Below are 23,485 nucleotides of genomic sequence, written 5' to 3' on the forward strand. Positions count from 1 at the left end.
ACATAAATGGAATCCTGCAATACATATTCTTTTGTGACTGTCTTCTTCCACTTAGCGTAAAGTTTTCAAGGTCCATCCATGTTGTAGCATATATCACCACTTCATTCTTTTTTATGGGTGAAGAATATTCCATTGCATTGATGTACCACATTTTATTTACCCATTCATCATATTGAATTTTAATTAGTTTAAGTTTAAATTTAAATGGCTATGCATGGCTAGTGGCTACCATATTGGTTAGTGAAGATCTAGTACAAGAGGGGTAGGCTTGTCAAAGTTGGTAGACTGCCAAGATCTTAAGTTTAGTTTGGTTGACCAACTCTATGTTTTCTTTGTGTACCTGTAGACCAAATGGGAGTGACGGATGGCTTCCTCCCAGCCCTGACATTCCAAGACTCTATATAATTTTTTTTATGGACCAACTCCTTGCCCATAATGTAGAATGTTGGATTCTGGGTAGAAAATATGTGTTTTCAGGACACCCAAATTTGTCTGAGCTGTTTAAAGCTGTATCTTGGCTGGACACATGGGAGAGGTACTGAGGGTTCTCTCAAGTTTATTCTCTTCTTGATGGTTTAGGTGCTGTCTTTGGGGGTATGGGGAGCATTACTTCTTCCTATAGGTCCATGAGATCCAGATTACCTTGAAGACCTTCTTGGCCCAGGTCCTGAAAGCCTCTTCCTGCCCACAGAGCTCATCCCCTTCCCTCATCTTCAGGATCCTCTCCCCTCCCAGTTCTTCCAGGAGGGTGTCCACAGCATGTCCGAAGGCACAAAAGTGAGGGTATGCTCGTGAGCCGAGGCCAAAAACTGAGAACCTGTCAAGGAGACGACAGAATGTTCATGCTAAGGGACTGTGGGGAATGTGGGGAGTGTCTGGTGTAATGGGCTAAACTGTGTCCCCCCAAATTTCATATATTAAAACTCTAATCTCCTTACAACTGTATTTTGAGATAGGGCCTTTAAGGAGGTAATTAAGGTTAAATGAGGTTATAAGGGTAAAGCCCTGATCTGATAGGATTAGTGTCCTTATAAGAAGAGGAAGATCCTGGCTAACACGGTGAAATCCCGTCTCTACTAAAAATACAAAAAATTAGCCGGGCATGGTGGCAGGCGCCTGTAGTCCCAGCTACTTGGGAGGCTGAGGCAGGAGAATGGTGTGAACCCGGGAGGTGGAGCTTTCAGTGAGCCGAGATAGTGCCACTGCACTCCAGCCTAAAAAAAAAAAAAAGAAAAAGAAGAGGAAGAGACACCAGAGTGCTCTCTCTCTCTCTCCTCTCTCTTCTCTCTCTAGCTCCCTCTCTTTCTCTCTCTCCCTCTTCCCTTTCTCTCTCTATCTCTCTGGACATAGCAAGAAGGTGGCCATCTGCAAGCCAGAAAGAGTGACCTCACTAGAAAGCAGCCCTGCTAGCACCTTGATCTTGGACTTGTGGCTTCCAGTACCATGAGAAAATAAATTTCTATTCTTTAAGCTGTCTGTGAGTTCTAGAATTACAGCCAATACCACTCAGTCTGTGGTATTTTGTTATGGCAGCCTGAACTAATATATCTTGTATCTCAAGAAGGACAATGTTTAGCTGTTGGTGGTCAAGCAACCCCAAGCTCATCTGTGGAAGGGCACTTGAAACCTAAGGGCTCTCAAGGGTTTCTCTTCCTTTCTTTTGGTCTCTTCTAAGTATCGCCATCATCAGGAGAATATTCTAATTGGTTCTAAGGAGGACGAGTTAGGGATAGCAATGACCTGGAACCACTGGCTGTTTCTTGCATGCTTCTAAGCTGGACCAATTGGGGAAATTAGTCTATGCTAGTGGAAGGCTTGAATTCTACAAGTGACATAACTAGATTAGTTTTAAATATGAAGATAATGAAACTATAATATAATGGTCCTCAGGGACTTGTATTAATGAAAAGACCAGAAGAAATTGTCATCAACACATCAAACAGGTTCTTCTAAAAGGGGATGAAATAGTTATAAATATTCTGGTTCCATTCCTTGTAAGGTCTATGAAATTAATTTGCTTCACAGACCCTCTGTGCATAGATGCCACCAAGAAAATGTTGGTGCTTGAACCAGTGGGGTCAAATTCATGAGCTATTTCTCTATGTTGAGGTGGGGACACTTTGACTGAAGTATGGAAAATAGAGGGCTGTGTCCTAGATGGCTCCTGTAGGGCTGGTACACAGTCCTTCAGACACTTTCTGCTACATTTCCAGAACCTGGTCTTGGCTGTAGGTCTAGACCTCACAGGGACAGGAACAACAGGTTCACGAATGGGACAAATATACCCCATCTTGCCCCAGTTTTTAAGGTCAGAGTGTTCTGCTGTAGACTGTCACCTCAGATAAACCATGGAGTGGGGCTACTTAACCTACTCCATACAGGATCAGGCCCTGCCCCTGAATCTCTTTTTTGGATGATGGGGACAAAATGGTAACAGATTGAGATGGGAAGGAAGGAAGAAGGTAGAAGTTGGAAAGGCACTCTCCATCATTGGAGTATGAACTTGGGGTGGGTCCAGGTGCCTCACAGGTGAAAGTTAATGTAGGTTAATATACACTCCCCTCAAATCCACACTCATATTGTATCATTTCATCTTCCTTTTCTTCCTTGCCCTCCTTTCCCTAGAATTCCAGAGCCTTTCCAAATAAAGTATGTGGGATTAGATAGCATTTTGCCATTTACTTCTTTTTTTTTTTTTTAGACAGAGTTTTGCTCTTGTCACGCAAGCTGAAGTGCAGTGGTGTGATCTTGGCTCACTGCAACCTCTGCCTCCCAGGTTCAAGTAATTCTCCCACCTCAGCCTCCAGAGTAGCTGGGATTACAGGCCCCCACCACCACACGTGGCTAATTTTTGCATTTTTGTTAGAGATGGGGTTTCACCATGTTGGTCATACTGGTGTCAAACTTCTGACTCACACACTTCGGCCTCCCATAGTGCTGGGATTACAGGCATGAGCCGCCGTGCCCAGCCTGCCATTTACTCCTAACCAATGATCTTCGTGGATCTAAAAACATTATGCGTTTCTTGCAGGGTGGCGGCCTGACAGGTAGACAGAGATGGTGACTGGGTGTGGACTGACTGGAGGGGTGACAGGAAAGGGAAACCCTGCCCAAAGCCACCTGCCTCAGCCTTAGCCCAGTGCAGATCTGGGAACTTCCAGCACTAGTCATGCCTTCTGGTTAAGGTGTTGTTTCCCGAATCTCTGTGATTTATGTTGTGATGTCTGCCATATTCGATTCCGACTGACACTGTCAATCACTCATTTGTGTTTTTGAACTTGCTTTTAATTTTTCCTCACTAGCTCATCACTCCTATGGTCTGAAGGTTTGTGTCTCCCCCAAATTCATAGGTTGAAACCTAATCCCCAATGTCATGGTATTAGTGGCCTTTGGGAGATGATTAGGTCATGAAGGTGAAGCCTCATGAATGGGGTTAGTGCCTCATAAGGGGCTGAAGAGACCAGAGTTCTTCCCTTCTGCCATGTAAGGACACAGCTGGAAGGTAATACCTATGAGCCAGAGAGTGAGCCCTCACCAGACACTGAATCTGCTGGCACCTTGATCTTGGACTTCCCAGCCTCTAGAACTGTGAGAAATAAATTTCTGTTGTTTACAAGCCACCAGTTTATGGTATTTGGTACAGTAGCCCAATGGACCAAGGCTCCCAACTCTTGTGTTCACCAACAGATGATGATTCAGGCGGTTGATTCATTAATATTCTTCTTGGTGGGCCTGAGGACCTAGACTACAGTCACTTCTAGTCACATTTCCATCACAATCTTCAGCTTATGATTTCAAAATACCTATTTTAAGCCTGGAAACCAGGAGTTGGCAAACTCTTTTTTTTTTTTTTTTTTGAGACAGGGTCTCGCTCTATCATCCAGGCTGGAATGCAGCAGTAGTGTGATCATGGCTCACCGTAGCCTTGATCTCCTAGGCTCATGCGATCCCCACACCACAGCCTCCCAAGTAGCTGGGACTAAAGACATGTGCCACTATGCCCAGCTAATCAATTAATCTTTTTCATTTTTTTTTTTGTAGAGATAGGGTCCCGATATGTTGCCCAGGCTGGTCTTAAACTCCAGGGCTTAAGTGATCCTCCCACCTTGGCCTCCCAAAGTGCTGGGATGGTAGGCGTGAGCCACCGTGCCTGGTCTTGGCAAACTTTTTTTTTTGAGACAGTTTTGCTCTATCGTCCAGGCTGGAGTGCAGTGGCGCCATCTCGGCTCACTGTAACCTCTGCCTCCCAGGCTCAAGCGATCTTCCCACCTCAGTCTCCAGAGTAGCTGGGACCACAGGTGCATGCCACCATGCCCAGCTAAGTTTTTATATTTTTAGTGGAAACGGGGTTTTGCTATGTTGCCCAGGCTGGTCTCAAACTACTGAGCCCAAATGATCTGCCTGCCTTGGCCTCCCAAAGTGCTGGGATTACAGGCATGAGCCACTGTGCCTGGCATTGGCAAACTTTTTATATGTGGGGGTCAGACAGCAAATATTTTTAGGCTTACAGGCCAAGAAGCAAAATTGAAGCTATTACATAGGTACTTACAAAACAAGAAAGAAAACAAATTCCTGAACATTCTCAACTGATAAAATTAAAAACATAATAATAACAATTAAGCATACTTTAACACAGGTCTACTATGAGAAGACTGGAATTCATTTTTTGGGAGAGAATAATAACATTTTCTTTACTGGGGTTCAAAGGTAATGTTTTATACCATCAAACTAATTACAAATGTTCATCGGTAAGAAAACCATTATTAGCTCACGGGTTGTAAAAAATATGCAGTGACCAGGCTGGATTTGGCTCACAGGTGTTAGTTTGCCAACTCCTGCCATGATAGACTTAATAAGGGAAAAATGGGTCTGACTGTCAAACTCCAGAACTGACGTTTCAATGTTGAGCTGAAAAAAGTACTGATGTCAAAACCTATAGAATGTTCAACACCAAGAGTGAACCCTAAAGTAAACTATGGACTGTGGCTGATAATGATGTGTCATTATAGGTACATCAGTCCTAACAAACGCACCACTCTGGTGTGTGATGCTGATAGGAGGAGAGACTGTGCGTGTGTAGGGACAGGAGGATGTGGGAACTCTCTGTACTTTCTGCTCATTTTGCTGTCAACCTAAAATTGCTTTAAAACGTAAAGCCTATTTTAAAACGTCCTGGAGGACATAACAGATATTTCAATAGCTAGCAAACCAGTGATCTGTATCATCTACTAAGCATTGCTCTGAGTAATTACGGAGAAGGCTCAGTTAGTGAAGGTCTGAGAGATTTGTGGCCAGGCCTGAAGGTTCTTCCTACAGGGCAACTCACATCAGTCTTGTCTTGATCAATATCCACGAAACCAAGGGTTTGACATCCCAGTTTTCTTTCCTTCCAAGAACCCATTAAACTGAATACACAACTATTGTAATACAAAATATCTGTCCATGTGCCTCCTAAAATGATCTCATAGTATGTGACTATGCCATGAGATAATGTGAGGTTAGGGCAGTATTTGTCAAATCTGACTGCACATTAGAGTCAACTGGAGAGACTTAAAGAAAAAAGCAACACATGGGCCCAATTCTAGATCGATTCCATCAGAGTCTCTGGAGATGGGTCTTGGTTATTGTATTAGTACGCTGCAAACCTCTCTAGGTGATTTTGAGGAGCCTCCAGGATTGGGAACCACTGGGTCATAGCAGGTTGTCTACAGAAGCTTCTATTAAGTATACACCGTAGCTATTGGGAAGGGCAGCTCATTGAGCAATATCCAGGGATTGATATCCTTCAGCACAAATAATGGGGTGAATCTTGGGTAATGGGGCTCTGAGGGAGTGTATACACGGAAAGAAGTCACAGAAAGGATAAAAAATGGTGCACAGGAAGACCAGGCAATGTGACTTAATGGGTGGGAGGGGTCCCAGACAGCCAGGATGCAGCTGGGTTTATGAGAAATGAATGGACATAGAAGGGAGACTACCTCCCCACAACGAAGAGCTCACTTTGTAACTAGGTCAAGCTCCCCAGGAGCCTTAGTCTTCCCTGACCCCCGACCCCCTTATCCCCTTGCTCACCTCACATTGGCCAGGGGTCCAGCACTCTCAAAGTTGTCTCTGAGGTCAGGCCCATCACCTGATGATTTTTGGGAGTCAGAGTAGGAGGAGACGCTGTTGAATCGGACCTTGTAGCTCCTGCCAAAACCAAAGAGAACCTGTGAGCTCTGGCCTGGAGCTCCCTCCTGAGGTCAACATCCTTGATGGATCTTCAAGTGACCAGTCCTGATTCTAGGGTCTTCTCTTGTATGTTGAGTCAAACCATAAAACACCCATGGCTTCTTCTATAATCTACTAACTTACCCATGTCCACCACAGTGGTAACTGTTCATCTGCACTTGGTCTTACTAGTACTGAAAATGTTTCTGGCCATGCTTAACTCAGGAAACCTGAGACCCATAAAGTTAAAATGATTTAATCAGTAAGAAGTCAGGAACAGAACTAACTACTCCCCTAAACCATGAGACCATGCTTTCTTGTTTCTCAAAAAAAAAAAAAAAAAAAAAAAAATTTTTTTTGAGACAGAGTTTCACTCTTATCGCCCGGGCTGGAGTGCAATGGCACGGCCTCGTCTCACTGCAACCTCTGCCTCCCGGGTTCAAGTGATTCTCCCGCTTCAGCCTCCCAAGTAGCTGGGATTACAGGCATGTGCCAACACGCCCAGCTAATTTCGCATTTTTAGTAGAGACAGGGTTTCACCACATTGGCCAGGCTGGTCTCGAACTCCTGACCTTAGGTGATCCACCTGCCTCAGCCTCCCAAAGTGCTGGGATTACAGGCGTGAGCCACCGCACCGGGCTGTTTCTCAAATTTTAATGTGCACAAGAATCATCCTGGGATTTCCTTAAAATGCAGATTCTGATTAAGTAGTTCTGGGACCTGGCTTGGGGTTCTGCGTTTCTAACAGGCTCCCAGGAGATGCCAGTTCTCCAGACTTCCCTTTAAGTAGCTAGAAACTAGACCATGCTGTCCAAGATGGCAGCCATTGGCTAAGTGTGGCTATCTAAAGTTAAATTAATTTGAGTTAAATACAAGTCAATGTGGTTGGTACACTGCAAACCTCCCTAGGTGATTCTGATGTGCACTCAGCTTTGAGAACCGCTGGGTCATAGCAGGGTGTCACTTGCACCAGCCACATTTCGGGGCTCCAGAGCCATGTGTGGTTAGTGGCTGCTATAGTGGACAGCACAGATATAGAACATTTACATCTCTCTAGAAAGTTCTTCTGGACAGTGCTGGAGTATCCCATTCAATACTGTCCTTCCATAAAGTTATGGTCCTCAGACATTTCAGGACTCTGTCAAGTTTCATATTTCAAGTAAATATGAACAATGTTCAGCACTGACACCTGGCGTGGAAAGAGATTGCATTTTTTAAATTAAATTATTTTGAAGGTGAAGGAAGATTTCATCGGGACTCAAATCTCAGCATGAGAGGCTCAGGAACCTTGAGATTAAAAAAAAATCCAATTCCTCAGTTTTCCTCTAAAAGTGGTAAGTTCTGCTCTCAGGCAAGGCAAAACAAAGCAAACAGAAACAAACAAAAAATCTGAGACCAAACAAACAAGCAACCAAAACTCCAAAACAAAACCCAAAACTCAAGAAGCAAACCCAACACACAAATCTAATTACAAAAAAATTAAAAAGAAATGAGAAAATGAAAAAAAGAGAGAAAAAGAAGAAAAGAAAAGAAATTGTGCATTCTGGCAGCAGGGTTTCTTAGCTGGATGTTCTTTAAAGTTTTCGCTCCAGCATCAGGAAAGTTCTAAATATATGTAAGTGTATTTTCTGCCCTAAAATAGTCTCACATTGAGTCATGCAATATATCAGGGGGTGGCTGTGTCGTTAGTGTGGGAGGAATGGTTGATGGTTGTGGGTAAAAATAACAGCACGTGCATTGGTACGAGGTTGGAGGTTTTTTCAAATGCTTTCCTTTTTGTTATTACCCTTTGACCCTGCCAATAGGCCACAGAAGTGGGTGGGGCAGAGCTAATTTCTCCCCATTTGGCAGATGAGAAAGACCAAGGCCCACAGGGGTTAAGTGACGTGCTCAAGGTCACTTAGTGAGTTAGTGACACAGCTCAGGTTAGAACTCGGGTCTCCTTGAGACCTAGATGTGTGGCCTGGGATGTTCAGGCATTGGGCGTGCATGCATACACTCGCACACACCTGCGTGTACACACATGCACACTACCTGCGCTGGCTGTCACGGGCTGCAGCCAGACCGTGGACTTCTGTGTCACCACTGGGGAGGGGAGGCCCTTTACGGGGAAAGAAACGCAAGGGTTCCGGGTACCTAGAGGGGAGAATCGATGGTGCCCTATCTCTCCCTGAAGGAGGGGTGAGAGGGAACCTGCTGGGAGGCCATCTAGGATGGGGTGGGAAGGGGAGGGGCAGGGAGAATGAGGACTATGATGCTGGAGTTGGGCGTAGAACCAGGGCTGACCACAAAGGACTCAGCAACGGTCAGTCTCCTGGGTACCAAACTTATGTGAATATGGCAGCACGTTCCCTGCACAAAGAAAATCAGAAGGCATTTTCCGTTTTCCTTTTTTTTTTTTTTGAGATGGAGTCTCACTCTGTCGCCCAACCTGGAGTGCAGTAGTGCAATCTCGGCTCACTGCAACATCCGCCTCCCAGGCTCAAGTGATTCTCCTGCCTCAGCCTCCTGAATAGCTGGGATTACAGGCGCACACCACCATGCCCAGCTGATTTTTATGTTTTTAGTAGAGATGGGTTTCACCATGTTTGCCGGGCTGGTCTCAAACTTCTGACCTCAGGTGATCCTCTCGCCTCAGCCTCCCAAAATGCTGGGATTAGAGGCATGAGCCACTGTGCCTGGCCCCAGAAGGAATTTTCTGCTTAACACAGCCAATAAACACCAGCCAGCTAGAGCATTTGATGTTCACCTTAAGACACAGGGATCTGCTTGCTCCATGCTGGAGCAAATACTGAGTTGGCCTCATGAAAGGCAGCTCAGTGTGCACACACTGTGTGTCCTATACCTTATGGGGGATGCAAGGGCTTTTCAAGGGTAATTAACAAAAAATTTTTTTGGCAGGCTGTGGTGGCTTACGCCTGTAATCCCAGCACTTTGGGAGGCTGAGGCAGGCAGATCACCTGAGGTCAGGAGTTCGAGACCAGCCTGGCCAACATGGTGAAAGCCTGTCTCTACTAAAAGTACGAAAATTAGCCAGGCATGGTGGCGTGTGCCTGTAATCCCAGCTACTCAGGAGGCTGAGGCTGCAGAGTCGCTTGAACCCAGGAGGCGGAGGTTGCAGTGAGCCGAGATCGTGCCATTGCACTCCAGCCTTGGTGAGTTTTTGAAACTTCATCTCAAAAAATTTATTTTTATTTTTATTTTTTAGAGACAGGGTCTTGCTCTGTTGTCTAGGCTGGGGTGCCGTGGTACAATTATGGCTCACTGTAGCCTCAACCCCCTAAGCTCAATTGATCCTCCTGCCTCAGCCTCTGGAGTAGCTGGGACTTCAGGTGCACACTACCATGCCCAGCTAATTTTTAATTTTTTTGTAGAGATGGGATCTTGCTATATTGCCCAGGCTGGTTTGAATTCCTGGCCTCAAGCCTCAAGCAATCCTCCTGCCTCAGCCTCCCAAAGCACTGGGATTATGGGCATGAGCCACCATGCCCAGCCATCAATGGTAAGTTTGATTAGATGCTTTTTTACTTTACCAAATACCTTTAGAACTCAATCCCACATTAGATGCAGCTCCATTACAAACATATTTTTGACTACAGGCATGTTTTGTCTTACAAGGTATCTTATCTTTTGAACTCAACTTCTAGATTAGCTGCAACTTCACTGTGAGCATCAGACAGGAAGCTTCCAGGGAAAGAAGTTCCATTCTTTGATTTTAACTTTTTTTTTTTTTTTTTTTTGACAGATCTGGCTGTTCAGGCTGGCCTTGAATTCCTGGGGTCAAGTGATCCTTGTGGCTCAGCCTCCAGAGTAGCTGAGACTACAGGTGTGTGCTACCATGCCTGACTGCCTTGCACTGATTTTGAATGTAGGTTCCCAAAGAGGGAAAAAGAATAAGAACAATATTTACACAGTGCTTTTTTTTTGAGATGGAGTTTTGCTCTTGTTGCCCAGGCTGGAGTGCAATGGTGCGATCTTGGGTCACTGCAACCTCTGCCTCCCAGGTTCAAGTGATTCTCCTGCCTCAGCCTCCTGAGTAGCTGGGATTATATGCATGCACCACCATGCCCGCCTAATTTTTGTATTATTAGTAGAGACAGGGTTTCACCATGTTGGCCAGGCTGGTCTCGAACTCCTGACCTCGTGATCTGCCTGCCTCGGCCTCCCAAAGTGCTGGGATTACAGGCGTGAGTCACCACGCCCAGCACACAGTGCTTTTACATCTAGTTTGTGATTTGATTCTTACTAATTAGAAAGTCAAGGCAGGTGCTATAATCTCTATTTGATAGAAAAGGAAACTGGGGCATAAGGCTGTGAAGTGACTCAGATACCAAAATATTGGCCCCAGTAGACTGCAGACACCTCACAACTAAGACCCATCACAAATGGACTTCAGAGTACAGCCACCATCCAGAACTCAAGTGTGAACCCCAGGTGCCAAAAGTCAATGTCCAGTTACCCTCAGGGGGTGGCAGGTGACGTCGGAGGGGTCATTCACTTACTTCCTTTCTTCCTGCACAGAGTTGGGGTGCCTCATTTCCATCAAAGCACAGCCGAATTTCTGGAGGCCAAAACATATGGGTGAAATTAGCACATCTTAGTACATGGGAAATCAGGTCGGGCACTGAGGGTCTGGGGTCCTGGCTGTCAAAGAGGAGACTGATGCCCGGAGGCCAGGTTGTCAGGCGTGGTCAGGGGCTCAGGCTGGACAGTAATGCCTGGGTTACAGACAAAGTGGATACACCTGCTATTTAAATGACTACAGGTGTAGACTCCCTACCCCCAGCACACAACTTCCCTTTGGAGCCTTCCTTCTATAAAAATATTGTACCCACGTCCCTCATCTACATCAGGTGACACCAAGCTCAAGATAGGAGCAGCCATTGCAAACAAATAGCTCACTTAGGTGACTATATTTTCACCAGGGACTTGCTAACTAGTGGACACCAGTAGACTGAGTACTTGGAATTGTCCAACCTTTGTATAACGTGGATCCAAATGGAAATTACTGGGTTTGAGGCTCTGGGAGGGTTTGCTACTGAATAGCAGGTGTAGGAAGAGTCTCAACTGTGCCCCCCACTTCTTCCCGATGATGGAACCACACTCTTGAACAGGTAAAAGCTCATCTCACCTCCCCATTCTCAGGGGGATCTCCGTTGCCAAAGGTGCTGGTAACCACGAGGACCAGAGTTTCATGTTCCAGGTGCACGATGTCATATTCTTCCATGGACATCACCTAGGTGGGTGGGGCACAGGTATAGGATGGGGAGAGGAAGAAGGGGATGAGGAGAGAAAAGAGGTGGGAGAGACAAAAAGTGATGGGGGAAGGGGAAGAGGAGAGAAAGGAAAAATTCAAGTCATTTTGAGTCATCTCCTTTGGAAGGAGAACCAAAAGATCTGGGGTGTTAGTATTTCGGTGGACTCAAGTGGGTAGAACCAAACGCTTTTTGGTAGCGTGGGACCTTGCTATGGTCACTGTGGCCTGAAGGGTTGTGGAGAATCTGGAGCAATGGTTCAAGAGATTGGCAGACACTAGAAACAGAGCTTGATGGAATCCCGTGGGATTCTTACAGTCAACTGGTCTTGGATTCTTCTTGACCCCAGTTAGGCTGGGAATGATCTGGCTAGAGCTGACTAAGCCTTCTCAACCTCCTCTCTAATCCTCCCCCCAGCAGTGTGGAGCACCTGGCCAAACAAGTCTGAGATATCTGCCTTCTGGAAAGATGATTGCCCTGTGTCTCATCATCGTCTGAGCAACATTTCTCAAAATAGGTTCTAGAAAATCCCAGTCTCCTGAGATGCTCCATGAAAACAAGTGATCCACGATCAAACATGTTTGGGAAACGTCTATATTCTATCCTTGCCTCTTTTGGAGATTAGAACACATGCTTATAGATTACAGGCTCTGGGAAGTCCTGCCACAGCAATGAAAACCATTGAGCTGGCCGGGTGCGGTGGCTCACGCCTGTAATCCCAGCACTTTGGGAGGCCGAGGCGGGCGGATCATGAGGTCAGGAGATCGAGACCTTCCTGGCTAACACAGTGAAACCCCGTCTCTACTAAAAATACAAAAAATTAGCCGGGCGTGGTGGCAGGTGCCTGTAGTCCCAGCTACTCGGGAGGCTGAGGCAGGAGAATGGCGTGAACCCGGGAGGTGGAGCTTGCAGTGAACCAAGATTGCGCCACTGCGCTCCAGACTGGGCGACAGAGTGAGACTCCTCAAAAAACAAACAAAATCATTGAGCTGTACTTCAGGCAAAGCTTCCCAAAATGACCTCAGAATGGTTTCTTTTCTTATAAACCTCTAACATTTTGCACTAAAGAGGGGAATTTCATTTTGTGACTCCTGGACCCATGGGGAGAGGGATATCACAGTCCCCTGAAATTTATGCAAATGTGTATGTGAGCTGATAGGCATCGTCAGATGTGCTTTCATCCTTTGCTGAAGGCTGCTTCTCTGTTGACCCTCTCTCCTCTTCCTGCCTTAATTTACCACGAGAAGCTGGCGGAGCTAGGGCTACCCCCTACCTACCTTGGCATCAAAGGCGTGTTTGAAGATCTCACACAAGGTCTTGGCATAAGCTTGCGATTTGCCTGTCTCTGTGGCATAGAGGATGGTCGCTTTGACCCTCTTGGCCATAGCCTGTCCCATCAGCTTGGCCGAGAACTTGACAGCTCTGGAGGGAAAAGGATGGAGATGAAAAATGGGAAACAGAAAAGGGGAGAGAAGATGCTGGATTGGGACTTTCGTGCAAGAACCAGGATCCATGAAATATAACAGAAGAGAACTCTCTTGATCTTTGATGGCTTCAGGGGTTTCCTCAGAGGCATTTGAAGCCCTTGTGTTTAAGCACCGTATTATTAAAGTATTATTAAATCCGTTTATTTTTTGAACTTCTCTAGAGATAATACTGGACATTAAATCCTTTATTAAATCCCACCAGAGGCCGGGCATGGTAGCTTATGGGTCTGTAATCTCAGCACTTTGGGAGGCCGAGGCGGGTGGATTGCCTGAGCTCAGGAATTTGCCACCAGCCTGGGCAACAAGGTGAAACTCCGTCTCCACTAAAATACAAAAAAATTAGCTGGGCATGGCAGTGTGCGCCTGTAGTACCAGCTACTTGGGAGGCTAAGGCAAGAGAATTGTTTGAACCCGGGAGGCGGAGGTTGCAGTGAGCTGGGCACCACTGCACTCCAGCCTGGGTGACAGAGTGAGACTCTGTCTCAAAAAAAACAAATCCCACCAGAGCAATTAGTCATGAGTTAAAAGGAGTAGTTAGTTTTGTTAGCTTGCTACTTGATTGATCCCAGGCTTAAGAACCTTGGTTTGCCAAGCTTTGCCTCAAAATATGATCGTTCATCCATTTCCTCTCTCTTTCATTCATCAAACATTTATTAAGTGCCTAACCATGTGTCAGTATTGTTATAGGAACTGGAGACCATAGAGAACATAGCTATGGCATGCAGCTGTCATGGGGCTCATATTCTAATGTGTGTGTGTATGCACATGTGTGAATGAGAGAAAGAGAGAGAGAAATGAATCACGAATAAGTCACCAGGCATTGAGTTTGATGGGATTTTAGAGGTTTATTGGTCCACAAGGGAAGGATCAGGTCTGATTTATTCAGCAATGCATGTCGAGGGTCTTGCACAGAGCCTGATACCCAATAGGCACTAAATAAATACCTATCAAAAGAGGTTATGGGATGGGCATAGTGGCTCATGCCTGTGATCCTGGCACTTTGGGAGGCTGAGGCAGGAGGATCACTTGAGGCCAAGGGTTTGAAACGAGCTTGGTCAACAGAGCGAGACTTTGTCTTTACAAAAAAGAAATAAAAGAAGTTATGAATTTTAAAAGATGCTGCCACTGAGACCCTGGGGAGTCTGAACATCAAATCCAGCCTCTTTCTAGCTAAACAGAGAAGCCCAAACCAGTGTCTCTTCCTTCTGCTCTACTGGGCAGGGCGAGTTCCAGGGGCACAAAGCAGACAGGCCAGAGGCTCAGAAATACCCGGGCTCGACCCCTTAACAAGTCTCCCTGTTGTAACTAGAAATCTCAGTGCAGACAAATCGATAACTTTCCCCCATCTGAGATTATCGGCATTAAGTTCATTATTTTTTAGAATCAGGGAAACCGCCCATGCTGCAGGAAGACTTAGCTTAGGGGAAGAAACAGAAAGGAATAAAAGGTATCTGGAGGGTTCCCTTTGAATAATTTGAGCCTAAAGATGCATCTATAATTAATTCCCATTGTTACTACCCAAAACTTAATAGTGCAATTAATGTTTTAGATTTCTCCCTCCCCTTTCCCCCCAGAGACAGTGGAGCTGAACTGAAGCCAACAATTGCCCTCCCTGAGAATATCTGAGATATGCTTGTTAGGGAAATAGTGGCTGCTGATGTGTTCTTGCTTGGCTGGGGGATGGGATTAGGGTGGAAGGAGAGACAGGGAGGGAGGGAGGGAGGGAGGGAGAGAGAGAGAGAGAGGAGAGGGAGGGAGAGAGGGAGGGGGAGGGGGAGAGAGAGAGGAGGGAGAGAGAGAGAGAGAGAGATTGATTGATTGATTCTATGGGCTCTATTAATGGAGCCAGGACCTAGGTTTGGGTCTCTGCAAGACCCACCAGTGTCTTGCCTCTGGGGCCCATGGCTTAGATGACACCTGTTGTACAGCTAGTTATCATACATAGAGAATTCTGGACCTGAGGGAGCTAAGGAAAGACAGTAGTGTCTTCTGACAAAAAGTTAGCTCCAAACAGTGGTCTTTGGTAAGTGGATCAGTGGGGTTCTCTGTTTTTTGGGCAGAAGGCTGACATCCCCATTAAATCAACTTAGTTAACCCCACCCTACTTGTCAGCTGGTCCCCTGGCTGGTCAGGCATTCTTCAGGAAAATCACTCCTCAGTAGTCTCAGGCCATAACCCCTTCCTTTCCCTCTTTGTTTGAACTTTGTTAATCTCATTCTTTAGCTCAATTGTCACCTCCTCTGGGAAGCCCTCCCTGACCTCCCAAACTCCGTGAACCATTATTATTTCCAGGAACCATTCCTCAATGGTACCTTCCACAGCTGCCATGTTTGCTGTATTTGTTGATTCTTTGACAAAGGAATGGCTGTGAGCTTCATGACAGCAGGGACAGCATTTGTCTAGCTTGCCATGATCCCCTTGAAGCCTCACACGGTGCCTGGCACAGAATCTGAATAGCTAGGACTACAGGCGTGTGCCACGACACCCAACTAATGAATGAATGAATGAGTAAAATTAGGGGTCAGCCCTGAACGAGGGTGCTCTCCAGGCAGTAGTGTGCTGGAGCCAACTAACTCCAGCTCCTCCCTACTCTGGGTTCAGTGACTTCCTAGGCCAGGTGCAGTGGCTCACGCCTGTAATTCTAGCACTTTGGGAGGCTGAGGCAGGAGGATCACTTGAGGCCAGGTGTTCGAGACTAGCCTGGGCAACAAAGTGAGACCCCACGCAGCCTGGGGAACAGACTCTATCTCAAAAAAGAAAGAAAGAAAAAAAACAAATTGGTCATAGTGGGAATGTTTACATCATGGAAACTGGCAAACATGAAAATCAAGGTATTACTATTACTATTACTGTTATTATTATGATTATTCTTAGGAGGGCTGGTTCACCAACACACCATTGTCCCCAGGACAAGAATTTAGGAAACCGGGGTGAGGAAAGTGAGGCTGAGAAGGAGAAGAGTTGGAACGACATTCACAGCTCAGACTCAGAGGCAAAGAAGGGCACAGGCAGCTGAAGAAGATGAAGAAATCATTCTACAGAGAGGTCAGAGGGCACAGGAGTCTGCCCAGCCTCCTTCTCTGGGCTCTCTGAGTTTGTGGGCACATCCACCCCACCTGCCCACTGCAGGAAACTTACTCTGCTAGCTTCTTGAAGCCAATGGCTCGCCGCTTTGTGGGGGTCCCGTTGGTGCCTTTCCAGACATGGGTGTTCCAGGGATCAGGCTGGGAAGAGAAGGAGAGGGCTATGGTCACTCACTGCAGTGAGGGCATCTATCTCCTGTTGGGGATGCTCAGGACCACCTGGGGCTTGTGACTGCCTGACCCTCGGCCTCTGAAGGGAAGAATTCTGCCCAGTGGTGACCACCATGGGGGAAGGGATGCAGGTGGGTGGGGGGGTCCTTGCCTGGGGGGGGGTCCAGCCTTGGCAGTGTCCTGCTAGCTCTTTCCCCTTGGCCCCCAGTCCCTCTCAAACTCTGTTCTTGTGACCCCTGACTACTCACTCTTATTTTATCCCTCTTTCTCTCTCTTAAGAGATGGGGGTCTCACTCTGTTGCCCAGGTGGGAGTGCAGTGGTGTGATCATAGCTCACTGCAGCCTTGACCTCCCTAGCTCAAGGGATCCTCCTATCTCAGCCTCCCAAATAGCTGGGACTACAGGTGTGTGCCACCACACTCAGCTAATTTTCTTATTTATTTTCTTTCTTTCTCTTTCTTTCTTTTCTTTCTTTCTTTCTTTCTTTCTTTCTTTCTTTCTTTCTTTCTTTCTTTCTTTTTCTTTCCTTTTTTTCTTTTCCTTTTCTTTCTCTTTCTTTTTCTTTCTTTCTTTCTTTTTCTTTCTTTCTCTTTCTCTCTTCCTTCCTTCCTTTCCTTCCTTCCTCCCTCCTTTCTTCCTTCCTTTCTTCCTTTCCTTCCTTTTTTTCCTTCCTTCCCTCCCTCCCTCCCCTTCTCTCCCTCTCCCCACTCTCCCTCTCTCCCTCTCCCCTTCCCCCCCTCTCCCTCTCCCCCTCTTCGTCCTCTCCATCTCCCCCTCTCCCTCTCCCTTTCCCTCTCTCTCTTTCTGTCTTTCTTTCTGTCCCACTCTGTTGCCCAGGCTGGAGTTCAGTGGCTTGATCTTGGCTCACTGCAACCTCCATCTCCTGGGTTCAAGCGATTCTCTCATCTTGGCCTCTTGAGTAGCTGGCATACGCCAGGTTAATTTTTTGTATTTTTAGTAGAGATGGGGTTTCGCCATGTTGACCAGGCTGGTCTCGAACTCCTGACTCAGGTGATCCACCTGCCTTGGCCTCCCAAAGTGCTAGGATCACAGGTATGACCCACCATGCTCAGCCTGCTAATTTAAAAAAAAAATTTTAGAGATGGGGTCTCACTATATTCCCCAGGGTGGTCTCAAACTCCTGGCCTCAGGCCACCCTCCCGCCTCAACCTCCCAAATCACTGGGATTATAGGCATAAGCCATCATGTCGGCCTCATATAGTCTCTCTTGTTCTTTCAGCTAGACCTGTGCTATGCAGTATGGTATAGCCACCAGCCACATGTGGCTATTGAGTGTTCAGAGCGGTAGCCTGGGTTGAAATGAGCCTAAATGTGACACACACACCAGATACAGGACACTTAATATGAAAAGAGGCAGGGACAGGGAAGGACCTGGTATTCGAAGGAGGGGGTGAGCCGGTAGTTGAGCATCTCCTGGTGGAACACAGGGGTGATGCTGCCGGACATGGGGGGCACGATCCACACCCAGTCGGCAGGGCAGCCCCCCCGGCAGCGGTACTCATTCTCCATGTGCTTAATGAAGGACTCGGTGGCGGAGTGATGGTCAACAATGGTCACTTTGTCACTCTGTGGGAGGAGAGGGGACAGGGGTCAGGAGGTATGAGAAGCTGGGGTATTTTGGGACTCCCTCCCCCAAAGAGCAGCATTTCCCAAAGGGTGGTTCCTGAGATGGTTTAGAGCAGCGTGAAGTGAGATGGTGATTCTCTTTGCATTTCTTGTCCAGTCCTTCTACTTAGACTAAGGAGAAAGTCTTTGTTGGGTGCCATTGTGTCTTTAACACCTTTCTTGCTGATCTTGCCAATCTTCCTCTATCCCATCCCACCCCTACCTTCTTTCTTTCTTTTTTTTTTTTTCAGAGTCTTGTTCAGTCGCCCAGGCTGGAATGCAGTGGCTTGATCTCGGCTCACTGCAAGCTCCGCCTCCCAGGTTCACGCCATTCTCCTGCCTCAGCCTCCCGAGTAACTGGGACTACAGGTGCCCGCCACCACGCCCGGCTATTTTTTTTTTGTATTTTTAGTAGAGACGGGGTTTCACCGTGTTAGCCAGATGGTCTTCATCTCCTGACCTGGTGATCCACCCGCCTCAGCCTCCCAAAGTGCTGGGATTACAGGTGTGAGCCACTGTACCCGGCCTTTTTCTTTCTTTTTATATTTTTTAATTTTTATAGGTTTTTGGGGAACAGGTGGTGTTTGGTGACATCAGTAAGTTCTTTAGTGGTGATTTGTGAGATTTTGGTGCACTCATCACCCGAGCAGTATACACTGAACCCAATTTGTAGTCATTTATCCCTCACCCCTTCCTACCCTTTCCCCCTTAGTCCCCAAAGTCCACTGTGTCATTCTTATGCCTTTGTGTCCTCATAGCTTAGCTCCCACTTATGAGTGAGAACATATGATGTTTGGTTTTTCATTCCTGAGTTACTTCACTTAGAATAATAGTCTCCATTCCCATCCAGGTTGCTGCGAATGCCATGAATTCGGTCGGTTCTACATTTTTAGCAATTGCGAATTGTGCTGTTGTAAACGTGTGTGCAAGTATCTTTTTTGTATAATGACTTCTTTAAGGTTTTTTTTTCTTTTTTTTTTTTGAGATAGGGTCTCACTCTGTCGCCCAGACTGGAGTGCAGTGGCGCAATCTTGGCTCACCACAACCTCTATCTTCCAGGCTCAAGTGATTCTCCTGCCTCAGCCTCCTGAGTAGCTGGGATTACAGGCACATGCCACTACTGCCAGGCTAATTTTTGTATTTTTAGTAGAGATGGGCTTCACTATGTTGGCCAGGCTGCTCTTGAACTCCTGACCTCAAATGATCTACCCTCCTCGACCTCCCAAAGTGCTGGGATTACAGGTGTGAGCCATGGCGCCTGGCTAGTTTTCACTGTTCATCTCAATTACATCCCTGTTGTCTCTGGCTTGACAGACTTCATACCAGTCCATCAGGCCACATGCCACACTCCTGAAACCTCATTCTCCATGGTTAAGACAGAAGGGAGGTGGCCTCCTTCCCTCTTGCCCTGTCTCAACTTGTCCCTTCCCTTTGACATTCCTCAGTGCACCCACTCCATCCACATCTGACATGGGGACCTAGGGCTTCTATTCCTATCCATCCATGGCTTGATTTAACACATTCATTCTGCTGGCTGTGTGTGCCTCTCACGTGCATCTATGGTGGTCTAGCTGTCTAGACTGGAAGCTCCCAGAGGACAGTGATGGTCCCTATTATAGAGAGCAACTTCTAGTTTCTCAATCTCCTGGTTGGCCCAGGAGAATCCTAATTGATGCCCACTGTCCTGGCATAGTTATTACTAGTGTCCCCCCTCTGGCTCTCAAAAGTGTTGTGGTGGCCAGGCAAGATTCACGCCTGTAATCCCAGCACTTTGGGAGGCTGAAGCAGGTGAATCACCAGAAGTCAGGAGTTCAAGACCAGCCTGGCCAACATGGTGAAACCCCATCTCTACTAAAAATACAAAAATTAGCTGGGCGTGGTGGAAACCCCATCTCTACTAAAAATACAAAAATTAGCTGAGCATGGTGGTGGGGCACCTGTAATCCCAGCTACTCAGGAGGCTGAGGCAGGAGAATCGCTTGGGCCTGGGAGGTGGAGGTTGCAGTGAGTCGAGATTGTGCCACTGCACTCTAGTCTGGGCGACAAGAGTGAAACTCCATCTCAAAAAAAAAAAAAAAGTGTTGTGGCTTAGTTGATACATTTTCCAGCCATCCTGCTATAATGCCATTTAGCACAGCCTCATGCATTTAGAAGCCTATATGTTTCTGATGATGTTGAAGAGTATTTGTCTCGTTATGTGATAGTCTGAGGCCCTAAGAGATGACAAGACAGAGAGGATGCCTCTTGTTTGAATTCTAAAGAACTCTAAGCAACAAGACAGAGCACTCCCCTACCCCTGCCACCATCTGTTCATCTCTTAATCAAATGGTCCCCACCCGAGATCCACACTGGAGAGGAGGGCATGCAGGATGGAAGCTAGACCATACTCACGCACACTATCCCCCCAAAGGTGGTGTCTGGCAGTGAGGCCTCTTGATCCTCTGCCTCAAGGCTCTGAAAGGTTTGAACTCCCATTTGAAGCCTGACTCTGGTGGCGCGGGCCCTGGTGTTACCTGGAAGCTGTAGAGAACCGCGATATTGATCTCCACCAGCGCCTGGTCCTTCCACAGGGAGGAAGTCTTCCTCATGTCTAAGTTCATCTTCTTGGCCACTTCCTGAAAGAGGAAGGAAACACAGATATACAGGCTGGGGTATCTGTGGATTTCAGATTGAAGAGGGACAGGTCTAGTGGCATCAAATAATTTCTTTTCTTTTTTTTTTAAATGGAGTCTCACTTTGTCGCACAGGCTGGAGTACAGTGGTGTGATCTTGGCTCACTGCAACCTCTGCCTCCTGCGTTCAGGCGATTCTCCTGCTTCGGCCTCCTGAGTAGCTGGGATTACAGGCATCTGCAGCTACGCCTGGCGAAGTTTTTGTATTTTTAGAAGAGATGGGGTTTTTGCCATGTTGGCCAGGCTGGTCTCAAACTCCTGGCCTCAAGTGATCCGCCCGCTTTGGCCTCCCAAAGTGCTGGGATTACAGGCGTGAGGCACCTCGCCTGGCCAAGAACTTCTTAATTAATTAATCAACTCATTCATAGACTAATTAACTCACTCATTCAAAAATGTTTTATTGATCTGTTGGACTAGGTATGAAATAAAAATGTAAAAAAATTTAAAAAGTTAACATTTTTATCGAGAACCTAGCAGCAGCAGGAAACTAGAGACTTGGCTGGCCCTTTAGTTATTAAGCTTGCGTTGTAATGGGGGAGAGAGACACTTAATATAGTGGTAGATGCTAATTCTTAGGAAGAAAATAAGGAAATGGGATGAAGAGGGATACGGGGGCTGGGCTAATTCAGCCAGGGTAGTCAGGGAAGGCCCACTGTGGAGACAGCATGCAAGGCGAGCCCTAAGTGATGAGAAGAAGCCAGATATTTGCAGATCTGGAGAGGGCGTGCTCTAGGCAGAGGGCGCAGCAAGAGCAAAGGCCCTGGGGTGGGATCAGGCTTGGGCTATCTTAGATATGGAAAGAAGACCAGAGGGTGCTTGGAGGGTGGTACGTAAGGGGTAATTGGTGGGAGTGAGATCAGGACTAGCCGGTGTAAGATCTTGAAAGACATGCCAAGGAGTCAGGATATTATTCCAGATGTGATGGGCACAGGGGGCAAGATCTCTGGAGGATTTTTTTTTTTTAGACAGAGTCTTACTCTGTTGCCAGGCTGGAGTGCAGTGGCGCGATCTCAGCTCACTGTAACCTCCACCTCCCGGGTTCAAGTGATTCTCCTGCCTCAGCCTCCTGAGTAGCTTGGACTACAGGCACACACCACCATGCCCAGCTAATTTTTGTAATTTTAGTAGAGACGGGGTTTCACCATGTTGGCCAGGATGGTCTCGATCTCTTGACCTTGTGATCCACCCGCCTCGGCCTCCCAAAGTGCTGGGATTACAGGTGTGAGCCGCTGCACCTGGCCTCTGGAGCATTTTAACAGAGATGTGTAGGTCTGTGAGTGCATCATCTGCTTTCTAGTAGGAAAAGCTCTTCATCCATCCTACTCTACCCCCAGAGTGGTCATGACTTAGCATCTAGGCCTTGGGTGCTCTGAGCTCATGAGGTCCCTGCCAGACTCCGACACATGGGGAAACTGAGGCTCAGAGAGGTGCCTGGACTTGTCCAACGTCCACAGAACCAGTTGGCCTCAGAGTTGGAGCCCAGGGAGATGCCTAATGCCTAAGACCTTGGAGCTGCTCTCTAAGCAGCTGACGCCTTTGGCAAAATTACTTGCAGAAAAAGAACTCATGACCTGCCTGTTACAGCCAAGGCAGAAGCAGGAGCTGGTGTCAGGAGCAGGGAAGACCCAATAGCAAGTGCATTAATTAAAGCCCTGCTTTTCACTTCTTCTGTCAATACCAGTCACTGGTGGGAATCCAGGTCTCATTATGGGGCTAGAATGCAGCAATTTCTTTGCTTTGGGTAAACGGCTCCTAGACCCAGCTATCAACATTTGTACATAATGGCAGGTGGAATTGGAGGGTTGGGGTGGGAGAGAGGCTCATTTCAGTTACCTGGAGACTACTCTTTGCAACTGAAGTGTAAACAGAGATCAGAGAGCAGACTTATTAACTCACTCTTTGAGGCTGAGGCATTAGTTTCTGCTTGGGGTCTCTATCAGCGACACAGTTGTGGTAAGTAAGAAATTTGATGCTGCTTTCCTAAATACATATAAAACTGGAGTGTATGACAGAGGAAAGTGTACACACACAGAGGAAAGTATGTATAGAAGAACAATGCTATTATTATTCTATAGCATTATTTGCTTAATAGAATAGAAATTAATTGCAAGGAAAAAAAAAACTCCTTAAAAAATAATCCCCAAATGCAACTTGAGCCACATCTACGAAAACTGGCTGAAACATTTTTTCCTTCCTGCCAGAAGTTTGCACGCATTAGTGGTTGTTTAGGCTGTGTGTGGTGGCTCACCCCTGTAATCCCAGCACTTTGGGAGGCCAAGGTGGGTGGATCACCTGAGGTCAAGAGTTCAAGACTAGACTGGCCAACATGGTGAAACCTCATCTCTACTAAAAATAATAATTTTAAAAATTAGCCAGGTGTGGTGGTGTGTACCTGTAGTCCCAGCTACTTGGGAGGCTGAGGCAGGAGAATTGCTTAAACCCAGGAGGTGGAGGTTGCAGTGAGCCAAGATTGCACCACTGCATTCAAGCCTGGGTGACAGAGTGAGACTCCATTCCCCTATACCCGCCCCCCTACCAAAAAAAAAAGAAAGAAAGAAAAAAGTTTGCATGCATCAGTGGTTGTCCAGAAGAATCTCCTGGGGAACTTTGCAAAATGCAGATACCCAGGGCCCACCCCAGACCTATGACATCAGAACCCTGATGAGTGGGATCCGGGCATCACGAAGCCCCCCAGTTACCCTCCGATGTGTGGCAAAGCTGAGGATCCCTGGCATCTGTTTTTCACAGTGATACCGGTGGCTTTTTTTTTTTTTTCTTTGAGACAGAGACTCGCTCTGTCACCCAGGCTGGAGTGCAGTGGCGCAATCTCGGCTCACTGCAACCTCTGCCTCCCTGGTTCAAGCAATTCCCCTGGCTCGGCCTCCTGAGTAGCTGGGATTATAGGCAAACACCACCATGCCTGGCTAATTTTTGTATTTTTAGTAGAGACGGGGTTTCACCATGTTGGTCAGGCTGGTCTC

General features: G+C 46.9%; 1 protein-coding gene across 2 annotated transcripts in view; it reads right to left on the bottom strand.

Annotated features, from left to right (window-relative positions):
• Positions 1-23,485, bottom strand: part of NOS1 (nitric oxide synthase 1) — a 151,538-nt gene that overhangs the window by 38,482 nt on the left and 89,571 nt on the right. The window contains exons 11-19 of one of the 2 annotated variants that reach the window (XM_055236050.2): positions 20,346-20,447; positions 17,599-17,793; positions 16,091-16,176; positions 12,743-12,887; positions 11,342-11,446; positions 10,713-10,771; positions 8,245-8,346; positions 6,073-6,189; positions 643-817 (exon numbers count right to left, since the gene is read on the bottom strand). In XM_055236050.2, coding sequence (XP_055092025.1) covers positions 643-817; positions 6,073-6,189; positions 8,245-8,346; positions 10,713-10,771; positions 11,342-11,446; positions 12,743-12,887; positions 16,091-16,176; positions 17,599-17,793; positions 20,346-20,447 — 1,086 coding nt within the window. The remainder of the gene's footprint in view (positions 1-642; positions 818-6,072; positions 6,190-8,244; positions 8,347-10,712; positions 10,772-11,341; positions 11,447-12,742; positions 12,888-16,090; positions 16,177-17,598; positions 17,794-20,345; positions 20,448-23,485) is intronic. The other variant, XM_055236051.2, reaches the window with a different exon arrangement.

This window comes from Symphalangus syndactylus, chromosome 13, assembly GCF_028878055.3.
Source record: "Symphalangus syndactylus isolate Jambi chromosome 13, NHGRI_mSymSyn1-v2.1_pri, whole genome shotgun sequence".
NCBI classification, from domain to species: domain Eukaryota; kingdom Metazoa; phylum Chordata; class Mammalia; order Primates; family Hylobatidae; genus Symphalangus; species Symphalangus syndactylus.